General features: G+C 42.4%; 1 protein-coding gene across 1 annotated transcript; it reads left to right on the top strand.

The window, feature by feature from the left end:
- The first annotated feature begins 7,621 nt into the window (after window positions 1–7,621).
- LOC103641190 (putative disease resistance protein RGA4) lies at window positions 7,622–14,972 on the top strand. Its single transcript, XM_008664556.3, has 4 exons — window positions 7,622–7,730; window positions 7,862–8,942; window positions 11,831–13,953; window positions 14,112–14,972. The coding sequence occupies exons 2-4, from the start codon at window positions 7,887–7,889 to the stop codon at window positions 14,119–14,121; spliced, it is 3,189 nt and encodes a 1,062-aa protein (XP_008662778.1). The 5' UTR covers window positions 7,622–7,730; window positions 7,862–7,886; the 3' UTR covers window positions 14,122–14,972.
- Window positions 14,973–15,379: the final 407 nt, after the last annotated feature.

Raw genomic sequence — 15,379 nt, 5'->3', positions numbered from 1 at the left:
TAACAAACAGGACGAGCTCGGTTTGGGGTAGGAGATGGGACCGACGAGATGACCCCACACGCCAGCGTCACACCGGTGAATGCAGCTCTGCACGTGGATCGGATGAGGTGCTGGCGAACGGGCGCCATCGGTCAGTATAAGCGAACGTGTGGTCTATTTGTTAGGAGCACTAGCAGGTGGGTCCCACACAACAGTCTGCGTGATGGAGCGTGTGGACAGTCTGTGGGAGGCTGATATTGCGGCCCACATGGCAGTGAGAAGGGTAGTGCGGATGGGTGGGGAAGGATCTTGGAAGTGGGCTGGTGTAGGGAGTTGCCTGGGCCGGTTTCAGCCCACAACATAGGTTAGCTTTTCTCTTTCTTTTCTTTTTCCATTTTATGTTTTTCCTTTTCCCTTTTTATTCCAAATTTCAAATCTTCAAATTTACATCTGCTTTGAAATCAAGCACAAGTTAAATGCACAAATAAAAATCCAACATGAATGCATTATATTTATTTATTGATCATCCCATTTAATTGAAATGCTTTCAAATATGAAATTCACACACAAAGATATTGTAAGGAAAATAGACCCCGGGTCGTTTGGCTCAATAGATTTTTGTGTTTGATGATCAACATAACCTATGGACTAATGTATTTGCTAGTGTTTATGATTATATCTCACATGATGCTAAAGTGACTTGGACTAAGGCATTGAGGAAAGCAACACCTCAAAATAAGACATTATGAAGATCGCAAGTAAAAATCAACAAGTATCAAGCAAACTCTAAGAAATGAAGAATAGTGCTACCACTAGCGGACTGTCCGGCTGAGAGCACCGGACTGTCCGGTGGCACACGCCGGACTATTCAGTGCACCAGGGAACAGTAGCCCAATAGCTAGTTCTAGGTGGCATTGGTGGAGAGAAGCCATCGAACTATCCGGTGTGACGTTCGGACTATCCGGTGTGAAAACCTGCAGCGCCAACGGTCACCTGTGGTGTCAGATCCAATGGCTAGGCACACCGGACGGTCCGGTGACCCCACCAGACAGCCCGGTGTGCCACAGAGAGCATCAATTTTTCTCCAATGGCTAGTTTTGTGTTGGGGTCTATAAATACCACCCCAACAGGCTATTTCAAGGTGTGGGAGACCAAGCAACATACCAAGGCATAGTATAGACATTTCCAAATGCTCATACACCCAAGTGCTTAATAGAATCACTCAGTGATTAGGGTAGGTGCTTTGCGAAGTGCTTAGGTTAGTTAGACCGCTTTAGCGCTTGCTCTAGGTGAATCCTAGTTAGTTGAGAGAGTTTAGAAAAACAACACAACCCCTCGGCTCTTGTGTGAGCCGTCGTAATTGTACCGAGTGGGGCGAGAGTATCACGAGACCATGACAACCGCATTTGTGTCATGACCGCCATCGTGTACCGGAGGGAACGAGGCCCGCGGCGTTTTCGACCGTTAGCTCGATAGTGGAGACGGCGGGGAGCGTCCGAGAGGAGCCAGAAGGCCCGTTGCTCTCTACAGAGTTACTTGACCGAGGTGCTTGGACCTCGTATGGGCTTCCCTTTGTGTAGGGGCGCCAACGAGGATTAGTCGGGACCTTGCATGGTTCTGGATACCTCGGTAAAAATACCGGCGTCATCCACAAGATTTTGCATCTCTACCTTACTCTTTAGCTTCCGCATTTACATGAAGCATTTAAGTTTCAATCTCGTTTTTATACTTAGATTGTTTAGGATTAAAACTTAGACATTGCCGTAGAGATAGCAACACTAAGACAAAACCTAGTTTGCACATTCTAGTTTGATTAATTGCATAGGTTTTTCTCTAGGGATTTATTTGTGGCCTAGTTTAGAGAAAGTTTTAGAAGTCCTAAGTCATTAATAAGCTAGGTGATACGGACATTGTGAGGAAGATTATCTCCTCACTACCAAAATAAAGATAACGGAGTGTCATAACTATTCTTCACAATATGGAGGTTCAGTACAATGACCCCAACTATTGTGATTGGGAAAATCGCGGCCTTTGAGATGTCACGAAAAATGTGTCGGGGAGAGGAGCTAACTTCCTCAAGACCATATGCTTTTGCATGTGATGAAAGAAAGGGTAAAAAGAAGGCTCTCACTCCAAGTTCCTCAAGTGAAGAAGAGGAAGAAGAAGAAAGTGATGATGATGAAGATAATCGACCATCAACATAATCCTCCAAGGACAAAGAAATAATTTGACGCGTCAGAAAGGTAATGGGGATGATCCGCAAGATTAATCTAATAGGTGTGCCTCTGCAGGTAGAGGATCTTCTCTTTAACATTGACAAGAAAAAGCAAAGAAAGAGAGGATGCTTCGCATGCGGGGAGAAGGGCCACTTCAGGGACAGTTGTCCAACTATGGCTGAACCCAAAAAAGGGAGGAGCAAGGGCAAGGTGCTTACAAGTGTCAAAACTTGGGATGACTCTTCAAGCGAAGATGAACCCCTAAGAACACACAGCCACCGATCGTCATCACGCTCATCAGGGTCATTACGCAAGTGTCTTATGGCAAGAGGTAAAATTAGTATTCCATCCTCTAGTGATGATAGCAGTAGTGATGATGAAGGTGAGGGAAAGCCCTCCGTAGATGAGCTTGTGGAAGCCGTTAAATTTTTCCAGGATGTTTGCACTAAACAAAAGGCTCAACTTGAAACCTTGAAAAATAAGTTGATTAGCTCTCAAAGTGATTATAAAGGTTTGCTAGAAAAATTTGAAACATTAGCAAATTTGAATTGTGAGCTATCATCTAAAATTGAGCAATTAGAGTCTAGTGCTCCATCCACAGCTTTCGATGATGGAATTATTAAAAAGAATTAAAAATTTTAAGGCTAAGTTAGCTAGCTCCCAAGAGGCTATTGAAAATTTGCTAGGGAAAATGGAAATTCTTAGCATACACAATAATGAGCTAACTACTAAGCTAGAAAACATTGGGAACACCCCAGAGGCATTTTTAGTTTAAATTTCTGAAATTATTGAGAAAGATGCTTCTACTTCTTGTTTTGATTTAATTTATGATTCTAACCCCTGCAACCAAGTTTAGAATATTGTTGTAGAAACATGTTCGGATGAGGTTGTAAAGGAAAATGAGCAATTAAGGCAAGAAGTGGCTCATCTTGGCAAGGCTTTGTATGACAAGAAAGGCAAAGCCAAACAAATCCAACCTTCACAGGATAACACCACTGCGGGAGTGAACAAGCCTGTGAGGGCAAAACTATGATTTGTAGGCTATATCACAAGGAAGCCCACAAGTCTTTCCAATGCAAGGCGAAGACCGGGGATAAGCAAAAGCAAAATCTCAAGCAAAAGCCGACAAGCAAAATCTCCAACACCTACATCAACAAGGTGGATAAAAGGCTGGTACACCATATTTGATCAAGAAGTAAAGGAATGGAAAGCTGATAGCAATCAAGGCCAACAAGCAAGCTAACAAAGGAAAGGGGGCCAAACGCATCTGGGTGCCAAAGAAGATTATTTCAACCATGAAAAGCACCAAGAAGGTTTGGATCCCGAGAGGGAAGTGAGGAGTCCGAAGGACATTGTGGAATTCGGAGACTTGGCAAAATTGGGATGTATATCATGAGATGCATCATATTGGATCAAGTCTATTATTGCCAAGTGGGTTAGTGAATACTTTGGACCCAAAATTTCCCACCCATGACTAAGGTAACTAGATTTATTGTATTTCATGTTTAGATATGTGTATCTATTTTTCAATATCTAGTTTTTACCTTTCATTCCTAGTGCTACAATTGGTATTTACTCTTGTTTAAAAATGCATGCACACTAGGTAAATCATATGATAGGGTTGCTCGCTTTCAATTCATATTCTTGAGCAAATCTACATGGTTTAAAATGATAAACACGACGCATAGCTTATTTAAACATTCCTAAGAAAATGATACATCAATTGATATTTTCATCTGACATATACTTCAAGTGGTATAATACTTCAATTATGCCTCAATTGGTATCATTTAATCTATATGTGCCAAAGCTCGGATTATAGATAATTTGCCCCTCTTGATATCAAATCAAAGTGCATGTCTCCTACAAGTCTTCAAAACTTGTATGCACACTTTCAGGGGAGGTTACTCTATAATCTAAGTATTTGAGACTAATACCTATTTTCAAGTCTATTTCTTGTAGTAGTCTCACTGTAAGGAAAAAGGAGTCCCCGGAGATAGACAATAAGCTTCCACTGCAAATCTATAAGAATTCTTATGTCTCACAAGCCTGCCATTGGCCTTCAATTGGTATCTTTTGAGACTACATTTGATATCATTTGCATGTCTTCTCCATTATTTGATTAGACTATATTTTAGATCCGATACTTCCCATGTTGCCATAAATGCATATATTGTTAAATCATATTTTGTTACCTATGCATAAGGGAAGTCAGTCTATTCAAATCATGTCTTGTTCCTCTATTTTTCACATGCTTTTTCCTAAGTAGAAGATTTCTGTTAGGGGGAGTATTTCTTCGTCTCTAAAGGGGGAGAAATTCTTTCTAAAGGAGGACACTCATTTAGGAGGAGTAATAATCTTTACTGCTTCAATCAATATAATTGATAAATCCTTTATGAGGGCAAGTCTTGTTTGCTTCCTACATGCTCTTAATGTCTTCCTTTTCAGTGGTTAATGCCAAAGGGGGAGAAGTTTAGGGACCAAAGCAATGCAAATTGTATCAAACACCAAACACCACCAAATTAAAATTTCTTAATCATTGATCCTTCAAGTGGTTTTGGTTCTTTGATCTAAAATACGAAGCAAGTGAATTATGGAGTTAGGGGAGGCTTAAGTCCATAATCTCACATTGTGGGGTCAATCATGCATCCAAACAAGTAGATTGCATATTTTCATTCAAATGTTTGTTATATTTGCTTGTTGGTTGTGTTGTCATCAATCACCAAAAAGGGAGAGATTGTAAGGAAAATAGACCCTGGGTCGTTTGGCTTAATATATTTTGGTGTTTGATGATCAACATAATCTATGGACTAATGTATTTGCTAGTGTTTATGATTATAGTTCACATGATGCTAAAGTGACTTGGACTAAGGCATTGAGGAAAGCAACACATCAAAATAAGACATTATGAAGATCACAAGTGAAGATCAATAAGTATCAAGCAAAGTCTAAGAAACGAAGAATAGTGCTGCCACTGGCGGGCTGTCTGGTTGAGAGCACCGGACTATCCGGTGCCACACCGGACAGTCCAGTGCCACACCGGACAGTCCAGTGCCACACGTCGGACTGTCCGGTGCACCAGGGAACAGTAGCCCAACGGCTAGTTCTAGGTGGCACTGGTGGAGAGAAGCCACTGGACTGTCCGGTGTGATGTCCAGACTGTCCCGTGTGAAAGCCTGCAGCGCCAACGGTCACCTGCGGTGTCAGATCTAATGGTTAGGCACATCGGACAGGGGCACGGATAGTCTGGTGTGCCACAGAGAGCAGCAGCTTTCTCCAACGACTAGTTTTGTGTTGGGGTCTATAAATACCACCCCAACCGGCCATTTCAAGGTGTGGGAGCCCAAGCAACATACCAAGGCATAGTATAGACATTTTCAAATGCTCATACACCCAAGTGCTTAATAGAATCACTCGGTGATTAGCGTAGATGCTTTTAGAAGTGCTTAGGTTAGTTAGACCGTTTTAGTGCTTGCTCTAGGTGAATCCTAGTTAGTTGAGTGAGTTTAGAAAAACCACACAACCCCTCAGCTCTTGCGCGAGCCGTTGTAATTGTACTGAGTGAGGCGAGAGTCTCGCGAGACCGTGACAACCGCGTTTGTGTCACGGCCGCCATCGTGTACTGGAGGGAACGAGGCCCGCGGCGTTTTCGACCGGAAGTTCGATAGTGGAGACGGCGGGGAGCGTCCAAGAGGAGCCAGAAGTGGAGCATCACTTGCGCATGGAGAAGGCCCGTGGCTCTCTACGGAGTTACTCAACCGAGGTGCTTGGCCCTCGTATTGGCTTCCTTTTGCGTAGGGCCACCAACGAGGATTAGTCGGGACCTTGCGTGGTTTCAGATACCTCGATAAAAATACTGACGTTATCCATGAGAGTTTGCATCTCTACCTTGCTCTTTAGCTTCCGCATTTACATAAAGCATTTAAGTTTCAATCTTTTCTTTATACTTAGATTGTTTAGGATTGAATCTTAGACATTGCGGTAGAGATAGCAGCACTTAGACAAAACCTAGTTTTGACATTCTAGTTTGATTAATTGCACAGGTTTTTCTCTAGGGATTTATTTGTGGCCTAGTTTAGATAAAGTTTTAGAAGTCCTAATTCACCTCCTCTTAGGCGTCACCTGTTTCCTTGAGATATATCTTACGTAGAAAATATATCATTTTGGACATGAAGCTTTAAATTTAAGGTTAATTCATTTGTTTTAAGGAGCATTATTTTTCTAATGTAAATCTTTATTAGGAGATGCCCTTTTTAGAGAAAGTTTTAAACATATGATCATTAGAGTATGTTTATCAATTAAATAATCGAGAAATTTTCTATTCTATCTTATGTTTTCTCTTTTAACTCGAATCCTTGTTTCAGAGTTCAACTCATCTTTTTTTTGAGCTACCCAAAATTTTAAATGTTACTACTTGTTTCCTCTTTAGGAAAATAGACTTCATCTATTATTAAGACCTTTTTAACTCAAATTATTTGGAGAAATCTTTATAAATCTTAGAATTTTAGGTATCACAGTACCCTTGCTGGAATTTCTGAAGTTTTATAGTCTTAGTTTCTCCCTTTCCGTGATCTTGTGTTTTTGTGAAAAACCTTTGATTCTTTTGAGAGGATTTGGTTTGGGGATTGATTGGTGGTGAGTTGCACTCTTCGAACCACTACATACACCTAGTTGTTGCAGATTTTGGTCGCGATTTGAGAAAAACTCAGTTTGAATTCATTCTAGAAAACCCCAACAAAACCCCAATTTCTGGCTGTATTTTTAAATCTGCGGTTGATTCACAAGTCCGATTGAGCTCAATGTTTGGGGAGATCTTGGAAACATATTTGCTCAGGTGTGTGTAAAATTTTATCTAAATCGGAGTTCGTTTGATTCAGTTTTGAATTCAAAAATAGAATTTCGTACTGCTGAAAAGAGCACTTGTTGATGATACTGTATTACACCGTTTTGGACTCTTCGGTATCGAATTTGCGATCCATTTGTTTTGCTGGTCTCATGAGAGTATTATGAACATTTTATAATCATGAGATCACTCGTTCGCTGATGTGTTCATGGTTTGGGTGTTTGCTTTATCTCAATTGAAATGAAGTGTTCATTTTCAGTATTTAGAAGCAAGATCAGATTGACTCTCATTTACCTCTCTGGTCGCCTCACCGGTCCTACACTAGTATTTAGTGGTACAAAAATGTTGCTTGAAACCATGTTAAAATTTCCAGGGGCCTGGATGATGAAGCGTTCATTGCTGGCCATTTACTCAACCTGCAAATATGTATCAGTATTAAATAGCAGGAAGTTTTAACAAAACGCAAAGGGGTAGCGTGTAAGCTTGACACAGGGATCTCTGCCCCTGTCTACAAGCTATCAACCTTGAAAAGCAAGCATAACATGGACACTGGCTTATCTATTTCCATCCCAACTACCAAAGTTTTGGAGATTCCCTGACTCCATCTAGATGTTCATGAAGCTATCCTCTGGCCTTCCACAGCTAACTGCTTACTGATCAAGGGCGATCACAAGCTGCAGGCGTAAATTCAGGTGATGATTCTGCTCTCTATCTGCATCTTCAAATGTCGGCCCCCTATCTTCATTGTAGCCAATGCCCTTGTTTGATCTGCTCTCTAACTGTACTGCTACTTGTTTGTTCTTCGTCATGGCTTCTTCTGCAGCTAGCGTTCTGAAGCTGCCAGCAATATGGCGGTGGTCCTGGATGCTTTGGCATCCTACATCCAAAACATGCTGACACAGATGGCGAAAGAAGAGGTGGACATGCTGCTTGGGGTCTCCGTTGAGATTGACAACCTTGGCGCCAAGCTCGGGGACCTCAAAAACTTCCTCGCTGACGCTGACAGGAGGAACGTCACCGACCGAAGTGTGCGGGCATGGGTGAGGGAGCTCAGAGACGCCATGTACGACGCCACCGACATCCTTGACCTGTGTCAGCTCAAGGCCTTGGAGCGAGGTTCGTCATCATCCCTGGCTACGGGGTGCCTCAACCCCTTGCTGTTCTGCATGAGGAACCCCGTCTTCGCCCACGACATCGGCAGCCGCATCAAGAAGCTCAACAAGAGGCTAGACGCCATCAAGAAGAACAGCGCTACCTTCAGCTTCATCAACCTTGGTTCCTATGAGGACCGCGGTGGGAAGGCGGAGACTCCATCTCGCCTCGCCAACCGCGAGACCTCGGCGCAGCTCGACCGGTCTAGTGTGGTTGGCGAGCAGATTGAGGTCGACACAAGGAAGCTAGTGGAGATGCTAACAGAAGACCCTGGAACGACCACTGCTACCCATGACCAAGGTACGGTCTTGGCCATCGTTGGCATTGGCGGAATTGGCAAGACAACCCTCGCCCAAAAGGTCTTCAACGACGACACCATCAGCCGTGTCTTCACCAAGAAGATTTGGCTGAGTGTCAACAAGGACTTCAGCGTGGCAGAGATCCTAAAGAGAGCCATCATCGAAGCCGGGGGAGATCACCATGCAGCTGGCAATGCAAAAGCCACACTTCAGCGGACGCTTCAGAATGCCTTGGATGGGCACAAGACTATTCTGGTCATGGATGATGTTTGGGATGACAAGGCATGGGGCGATGTTCTTAAAACGCCATTTGTCAATGCTGTTGGTGGTGGTAGCCGAGTCCTCGTCACCACAAGGCATGACTTGGTTGCACGAGCGATGAAAGCCAGGGAGCCCTACCACCACGTCGACAAACTTGACCCCAAAGATGCCTGGTCCTTGCTCAAGAAACAGGTCCGTATGTAAGTATGTTGGTGTGCTCTTATGTTTTTCCTTTTAATTTGCTAGCCATACTGATTACTAAATTATCTAAGACAACCTCTATATCTAATAGTTAGCCAGCTAAAATAAGTTATAAAGGTTCCAAACACTATCAACTAATACTCCTGTTATAACTAACTTACAGCTAATAATTAGTTCATTAGCCGCCTTAACCTAGCTAGCTAGCAAACTATTAGCGGGAGGTTCTAAACAGAGCCTAAGGTAGTTAAACATATGTTGGTGACTTGGTGTGCTATGTTTATGGGTTCAGTCCATCCCAAATGATGGGTCATCAATTATAGGGGACTAACATATAGATCGTACTAACGCTAAGATTCTGTGGAGGGAAGGGGTCGCCAGCGACAGCATCGGCGCGAGGAGAGGGATTAACGACGACAGTGGCGTGATTGATCGTTGCCAACACGATTGAGGGGAGAAAATGGCGGGGACGCAAGGGAGGGGAGTGCTAGTACATATAGAGGTGGTTGTGAACTTATTTGTTGGTATAGAGGTTCCAAACACACCCAGCTAATTAATACTCCAGTTATAGCTAACTCGCAGCTAATAATTAGTTATTAGCTGCTTCAACCCAGCTAACAATCTGTTAGCTAGCAAACTACTAGTGGGAGGTTCTAAACAGAGCCTAAGGTAGTAATCCATACGTTGGTGACTTGGTGTGCTCTGTTTATGGGTTCAGTCCATTCAAAATGATGGGTCATCAATTATAGGAGATTAGCATATAGCTCGTGCTAATACTACGATTCCACGGAGGGAAGAGGTCGACGACGGCGACAGTGATGCAAGGAGAGGGATTGACGACGAAGGTGGCGCGATTGATCGTCGTCAACACGATTGAGGGGAGAAGACGGCAGGGACATGGGGGGAGGGTAGCACTAGTACAGATAAGCTCTATATAGGCGGTTGTGAACTTATTTGTACTAGCATTTTTCATAACTGTCAGTGCTAGGGACCAGTAGAAATATTATTTTTCACATACTGTTAATTGAGAATCACTTGTGGATTTCGTAGCAGTTCTGCCTAGCTCTTTATTATGAAAGACCAGGTTGGCCCGTTCTGCCATACATAAGTACCCCTTTTTGGGCTGAGTAGGATCCGACAATTACTGAGTAGGATTCGACAATAGGCCTGAGTCAGTGATTCGAAAACTTAATTTACTCCCTTTCCTCAACCTCAATCTAGATTTGCCCTGCAAAAAAGATGGTACTAGCGAAATCGGAATGCCCCCGAAAGTGGCACCGACGAATCTATCTGCCTTGAATTTGAGCGAAAAACAAAAATGCAAGAAAAATTGCAATCCCTACCACATAATAGTGCACCTACACACATTCATCGACGTTGTTTTTTAAACGGAAGACCTAGAGCTAACTATCGAGACTTTGGGCTATCCAGACACATACTTCGAGAAATGGTTTATGCATGTTTGTTACCGGGTGCAACAAGATCCAATTGGTAAGGATAAAATACCCTTTATTTCATATTTGTATGGTTTTTTCGAATTGATGATCGTAGAAGAGCCCTCTTTACCATTATGTATAAATGGACTATTCTATTTGTATAGATATGGTAGAGGGACCTATCTAACCCACTAGTTCCCCACTAAGAAGGTAGATCAGTTTGGTAGCTCACAAAGCTCATAACCTTGGGATTATGGGTTCGATACTCACTACATGCTCTATATTCCTTCTTTACGATATATGTATCACCTAGGCAGTCGATGTAACAAAACCGTTAGTACTAATAATTTTCAAAAAACATAAAATGAGTTTTTAAATAGCAAAAAAATTTAATTCAGAGACCCCTGCTCGCCCATCTCAAGTCGTGACATTTTTTGCGGCTACATGGTGGCTGGGAATCGAACCGACAACCTTACCCACACACGAACACTCCTCTACCACTCTACCTATGATATGGCTTATGCTTATATTACAGTTTTGTTGTTCACATATTATAACCAACTAAGCGTAAATTGACTATTTGAGGTCGTAAATGAATTCAAACAAAAAGGTTGTCAACTACAAAGTTGAATAACTTTTGAAGTTCTACAACTTTTGTTTTGATACTTTTTTCATATGAGGTCGTTTGCAAAATTTTCTTTTTGAATTTGACAAATTCGAATGCAAGTTTTGAGGGTCGTGATGATTTCAAATAAAAGGTTGTCAACTATAAAGTTTCAACTTTTATTTTGATAGTTTTATCATCCGAGGTTGTTTGAAAAAACTCAAAAAAATAAGGATAAAAAATGATTTCTAGTGGCGGTCCATTAGAAATCATGGTGGTTTTCTTAACGAACCGCCTCTAAAATATGATTTCTAGTGTCGGTTTTTTTAAGAAACCACATGTAGAAATAGCACTGGTGGTTGATAACTGAATCCGCCCGTAAAAATTATGCCTCACCGTAGGATTAGAGCTTTTTTCTACTAGTGGAGGTAGATGTTGGGGCGGGGGAGGGATGAGATGATCCAAATAAGGGAGAGGGGGTTATCCAGCGATCTAAACTATTGGTTTTGATGGTGTGTTAAGTTTGAGTGCGGTTTATTTGGTTGATTTAGTGGAGATTATGGGTATATGGGTGATTTGATTGGGTAGGGTTGGTAAAGTTTAAACCTGTGGATTATACAGTGGTATAAATTAGCTCGTGAGGGGAAAACATAGGAATATCCACATTAATTCTACCAAAATAAAAATGTTTAGTTGTCTACATTGTGATTATGGTTATACAATTTCTTTCATGATATGCTTTTTACTTTTTTTTAGTAAAGGATGTCTCGGCAAGTGGAACTATAGCCACTAGCACTAGTGATATTTTGGTTACTCATTTTATTGGTTTGGACTAATTGCAGGTAATCAGAAATGGAGATAATGAACCTCTTATTGATATGCTAGAAGATATTGGAATGAAAATTATAGAAAAATGTGATTGCCTGCCACTTGCTATCAAAGTAATGGGAGGACTCTTGTGCAAGAAAATGGCAAGACGAGGAGACTGGGAAAGGGTATTGAATGATGCGATATGGTCAGTATCAGGAATGCCCGAAGAGCTAAATTATGCAATCTACCTTAGCTACGAAGATTTGCACCCTTCTCTAAAACAATGCTTTTTACACTACTCCCTCATCCCTAATGAGAGCACAGTGTTCTTCGTCGACGACATTGTGAGCATGTGGATCAGCGAAGGATTTGTGGAGGGGAACTCTGACGAATTAGAAGAATTAGCGATGGAGTACTACAATGAGCTAATATTGAGGAGTCTTATAGAACCAGATCTTCTGTATGTTGACCAATGGGTTTGCAACATGCATGATGTAGTTCGCTCATTTGCACAGTATGTGGCAAGAGATGAAGCACTTGTAGCACGAAAGGGGCAAATTGATGTTGGTGAACTCAACTCAAAAAGGATCATTCGACTATCACTGGAATCTGAGGAGTTAGAATGGAGCACTCTGCAACCACAAAAATCACTAAGAACACTACTAGTAGCTGGGCACATAGGGATTACAGTTGGTAACTCACTGGGTGCCTTTCCAAGCCTACGAACCCTGCATATAGACTCAACAAACTTTGATGTAGTGGCTGAATCACTGTGTCAGCTCAAACACTTGAGGTATTTCTCTGTCACAGACCCTAACATGTCTAAGCTGCCGGTAAACATTGGAAATATGAAATTCTTGCAGTATATAAGCCTTGACAGCTGCAAAAACCTGGCTAAGCTTCCTCGTAGCATTGGAAAGCTACAACAGCTTAGGTATCTTAGCCTAATGGGAACAAATATACACTTCATACCGAGAGGGTTCTCTGTCTCAACTAGTCTGAGGAAGCTCTTTGGGTTTCCAGCCCACATGGATGGCAACTGGTGTAGCCTGCAAGTGTTGGAGCCTCTTTCCCGGCTCATGGGCCTCTCTATATATGGTCTAGAAGGTGTGTCTTCTTCCTCCTTCGCCGCAAAGGCTAGGCTTGGTGAGAAGGTGCATCTTAGCTATCTGGAGTTGAGCTGCACCAGTAGACTCAAGGATGACACGCAACTAGTCAAAGAAGATGATGAAGGCTTCTCTGAGGAAGAGCAACAGCGTATTGTGGAAGTGTTTGATGAGCTCCGCCCTCCACCCTGCCTAGATGCTCTTGAAATTGAAGGGTTCTTTGGGCGGTGCTTCCCAAGGTGGATGGGACCAATGGCAGCTGTACCCCTTGAAAACCTGCGGATCCTAGCGATGGATGACCTACCTTGCTGCACTGAGCTCCCCAATGGCCTGTGTCGTCTGCCGTGCTTGGAGTTGCTTCAAATCTGTCGAGCAACAGCCATTGAGCGTGTCGGGCTAGAATTCTTGCAGCCCCATCACCACCATACACACCAGTTGACTGATGTGTTTCCTAGACTACACGACTTAACCTTAACGGAAATGGTGGAATGGGAGGAATGGGAGTGGGAGGAGAATGTGCGAGCCATGCCATTGTTGGAAGAGTTTCTTCTAGAGAGCTGCAAGTTGAGGTGTATCCCTGTTGGCCTTTCTTCCCACGCGAGGTCCTTGAAAAGGTTATATGTACATGACGTACAACACCTCAGCACCCTGGAGAACTTTGCTGCCGTTGTTGAGCTTGAAGCATATGACAACCCCGACCTGACGAGAATTGCTCATTTCCCTAGGCTGTGGAAGCTAGACATCTCTGGGTGCCAAAAGCTAAAGGCATTGGAGGGGTTACCTGCACTCGAGAGGCTTGAGATGACAGATTACAACATGGTGACACTCCCTGCTTACCTGAAGGATGTCAACCCAAAGCATTTGCAAATAGACTGCACCTTACCACTGTTGAGTTCCATAGCCGCAGGAAAATCTAGCCATGAGTGGGACAAGTTTAATCATATCCGACAAGTTAAGGTATATGCAAATGATGGAGATATTGAAAAGAAATGGTATGTGTTGTACACAAGAGATCCTTTCAAGTTGGAGACAAATGTCGTCAACATCAGGTATTCAAGATCACAACTGCTTTATTTAACTTGTCCAATTTGAATTTCAATCTATATCATCTCTGAAAAAATATTGTTGTTGGTTCAATTTGCCTTACTGCATTTTCTACTTTGTGTGTGTGTGTGTAAGTAACTCAATTGTCTGTTTTGTGTTTTAGAGAATGGTGACAAAGATGCTCCAAGGAAGGGCGACGCAACCTGGAGGGCCTGGTGGCGCGACCGGCGGTGGCCGGTGGGCGCGACTTGGAGGGCCTGGCGGATGCGTGGCTCCTTACGCGCGCATTGTGCGAGGCAGCAGGTGGCCGGCATGAGAGGAGCTGATGGCCAGAAGGGATGAGGTGGTGGTCGGGCAGGGCAGGGAGAAGGAGGAGGAGAGAAGAAGAAAATGGCTAGCTCTATACCATGTGAGAAATCTTAACTCTTACTAGCCTTGGAACTTGTATTAATACACTAAGAGTAGCTGGGCTTGGCCCATTACTTAGAGGTATGCACGCAATTACAAGGGGACTAGCCCCAAAATCCTAACGAAGTTCTAACACATGGGTCCTCAAAAATACATCATACTCACGTAAAAAAAAACTCGACCTATGGGGCTCCCATGCTCCCTTAGACTAGCTCCAGCAGATCCCCTATGATATCCTCTATCTCATCTCTTATTTCAAACTGTACTTCGTAAATAGTGTCATCTATAATTCTGCGTTCCCCATTTTACATCTGTTGAATACAGTCTTAGAAATATGCTTTAGCATAGGACAGACAAACGGATTTTTTTAAACATAACCTAAAATTTTCTCCCACGAGCATCCAAACTCAAGATCTAAGTAGTGCTACTCAGACCAGCTAACAAACTCGGGTAGAGGCCCTTTCGCACGGCATACTCAAGTAAAACTCAATTTATGGGAATATGGGATGATAGTATATTTGTGAATTCATTTGTATCGGAAAATTACTTGAATTTGAATTTATAGCTGTCAGAACTCTACATTTGAATTTTCCACATTTTAGCTTACTGATGCTGCAGCTGTAGCAATGGGAGACGAGCAAGCTGATCATGTTTTGATAATAATACTATGCATTCACATTTAAGTATAAAATATCATATAATTTTAACACACTATTATATTTTAATATCTCAAGTTTAATCAAATACCAAATAAATATTATTAAATTAATTATAAAATATTTTTGTATAAATTTAATTAAACACGAATTATTTTAATTAGTATGTTGTACAAAAGCAAGTAAGCAACACTGTAAATCAATGAAAGCGACACTTTACAACAACAAAAAAAATATTCTCTCCGCTCTATCATGCGGTCATGCCATGCAAGGTGTGCGCGTCAGCGCGTGTCGAGAAGACATGACCACCTCCATGTCAGGAACGTGCAGTCCAATCGAGAAGACATGATCACGTGGCCTCAGACTT

The sequence above is a fragment of the Zea mays genome, chromosome 10, assembly GCF_902167145.1.
Source record: "Zea mays cultivar B73 chromosome 10, Zm-B73-REFERENCE-NAM-5.0, whole genome shotgun sequence".
Classification (NCBI taxonomy): domain Eukaryota; kingdom Viridiplantae; phylum Streptophyta; class Magnoliopsida; order Poales; family Poaceae; genus Zea; species Zea mays.
Note: the sequence above shows the minus strand (reverse complement) of the source record. Positions and strands in the feature narration are given on the sequence as shown.

Bases quoted from the DNA above. Each gene is read 5' to 3' on its own strand.
- LOC103641190 (XM_008664556.3), top strand. From the start codon at position 7,887: ATGGCGGTGGTCCTGGATGCTTTGGCATCCTACATCCAAAACATGCTG. The intron at 8,943-11,830 runs GTCCGTATGTAA...GACTAATTGCAG, and splicing joins GGTCCTTGCTCAAGAAACAG to GTAATCAGAAATGGAGATAA.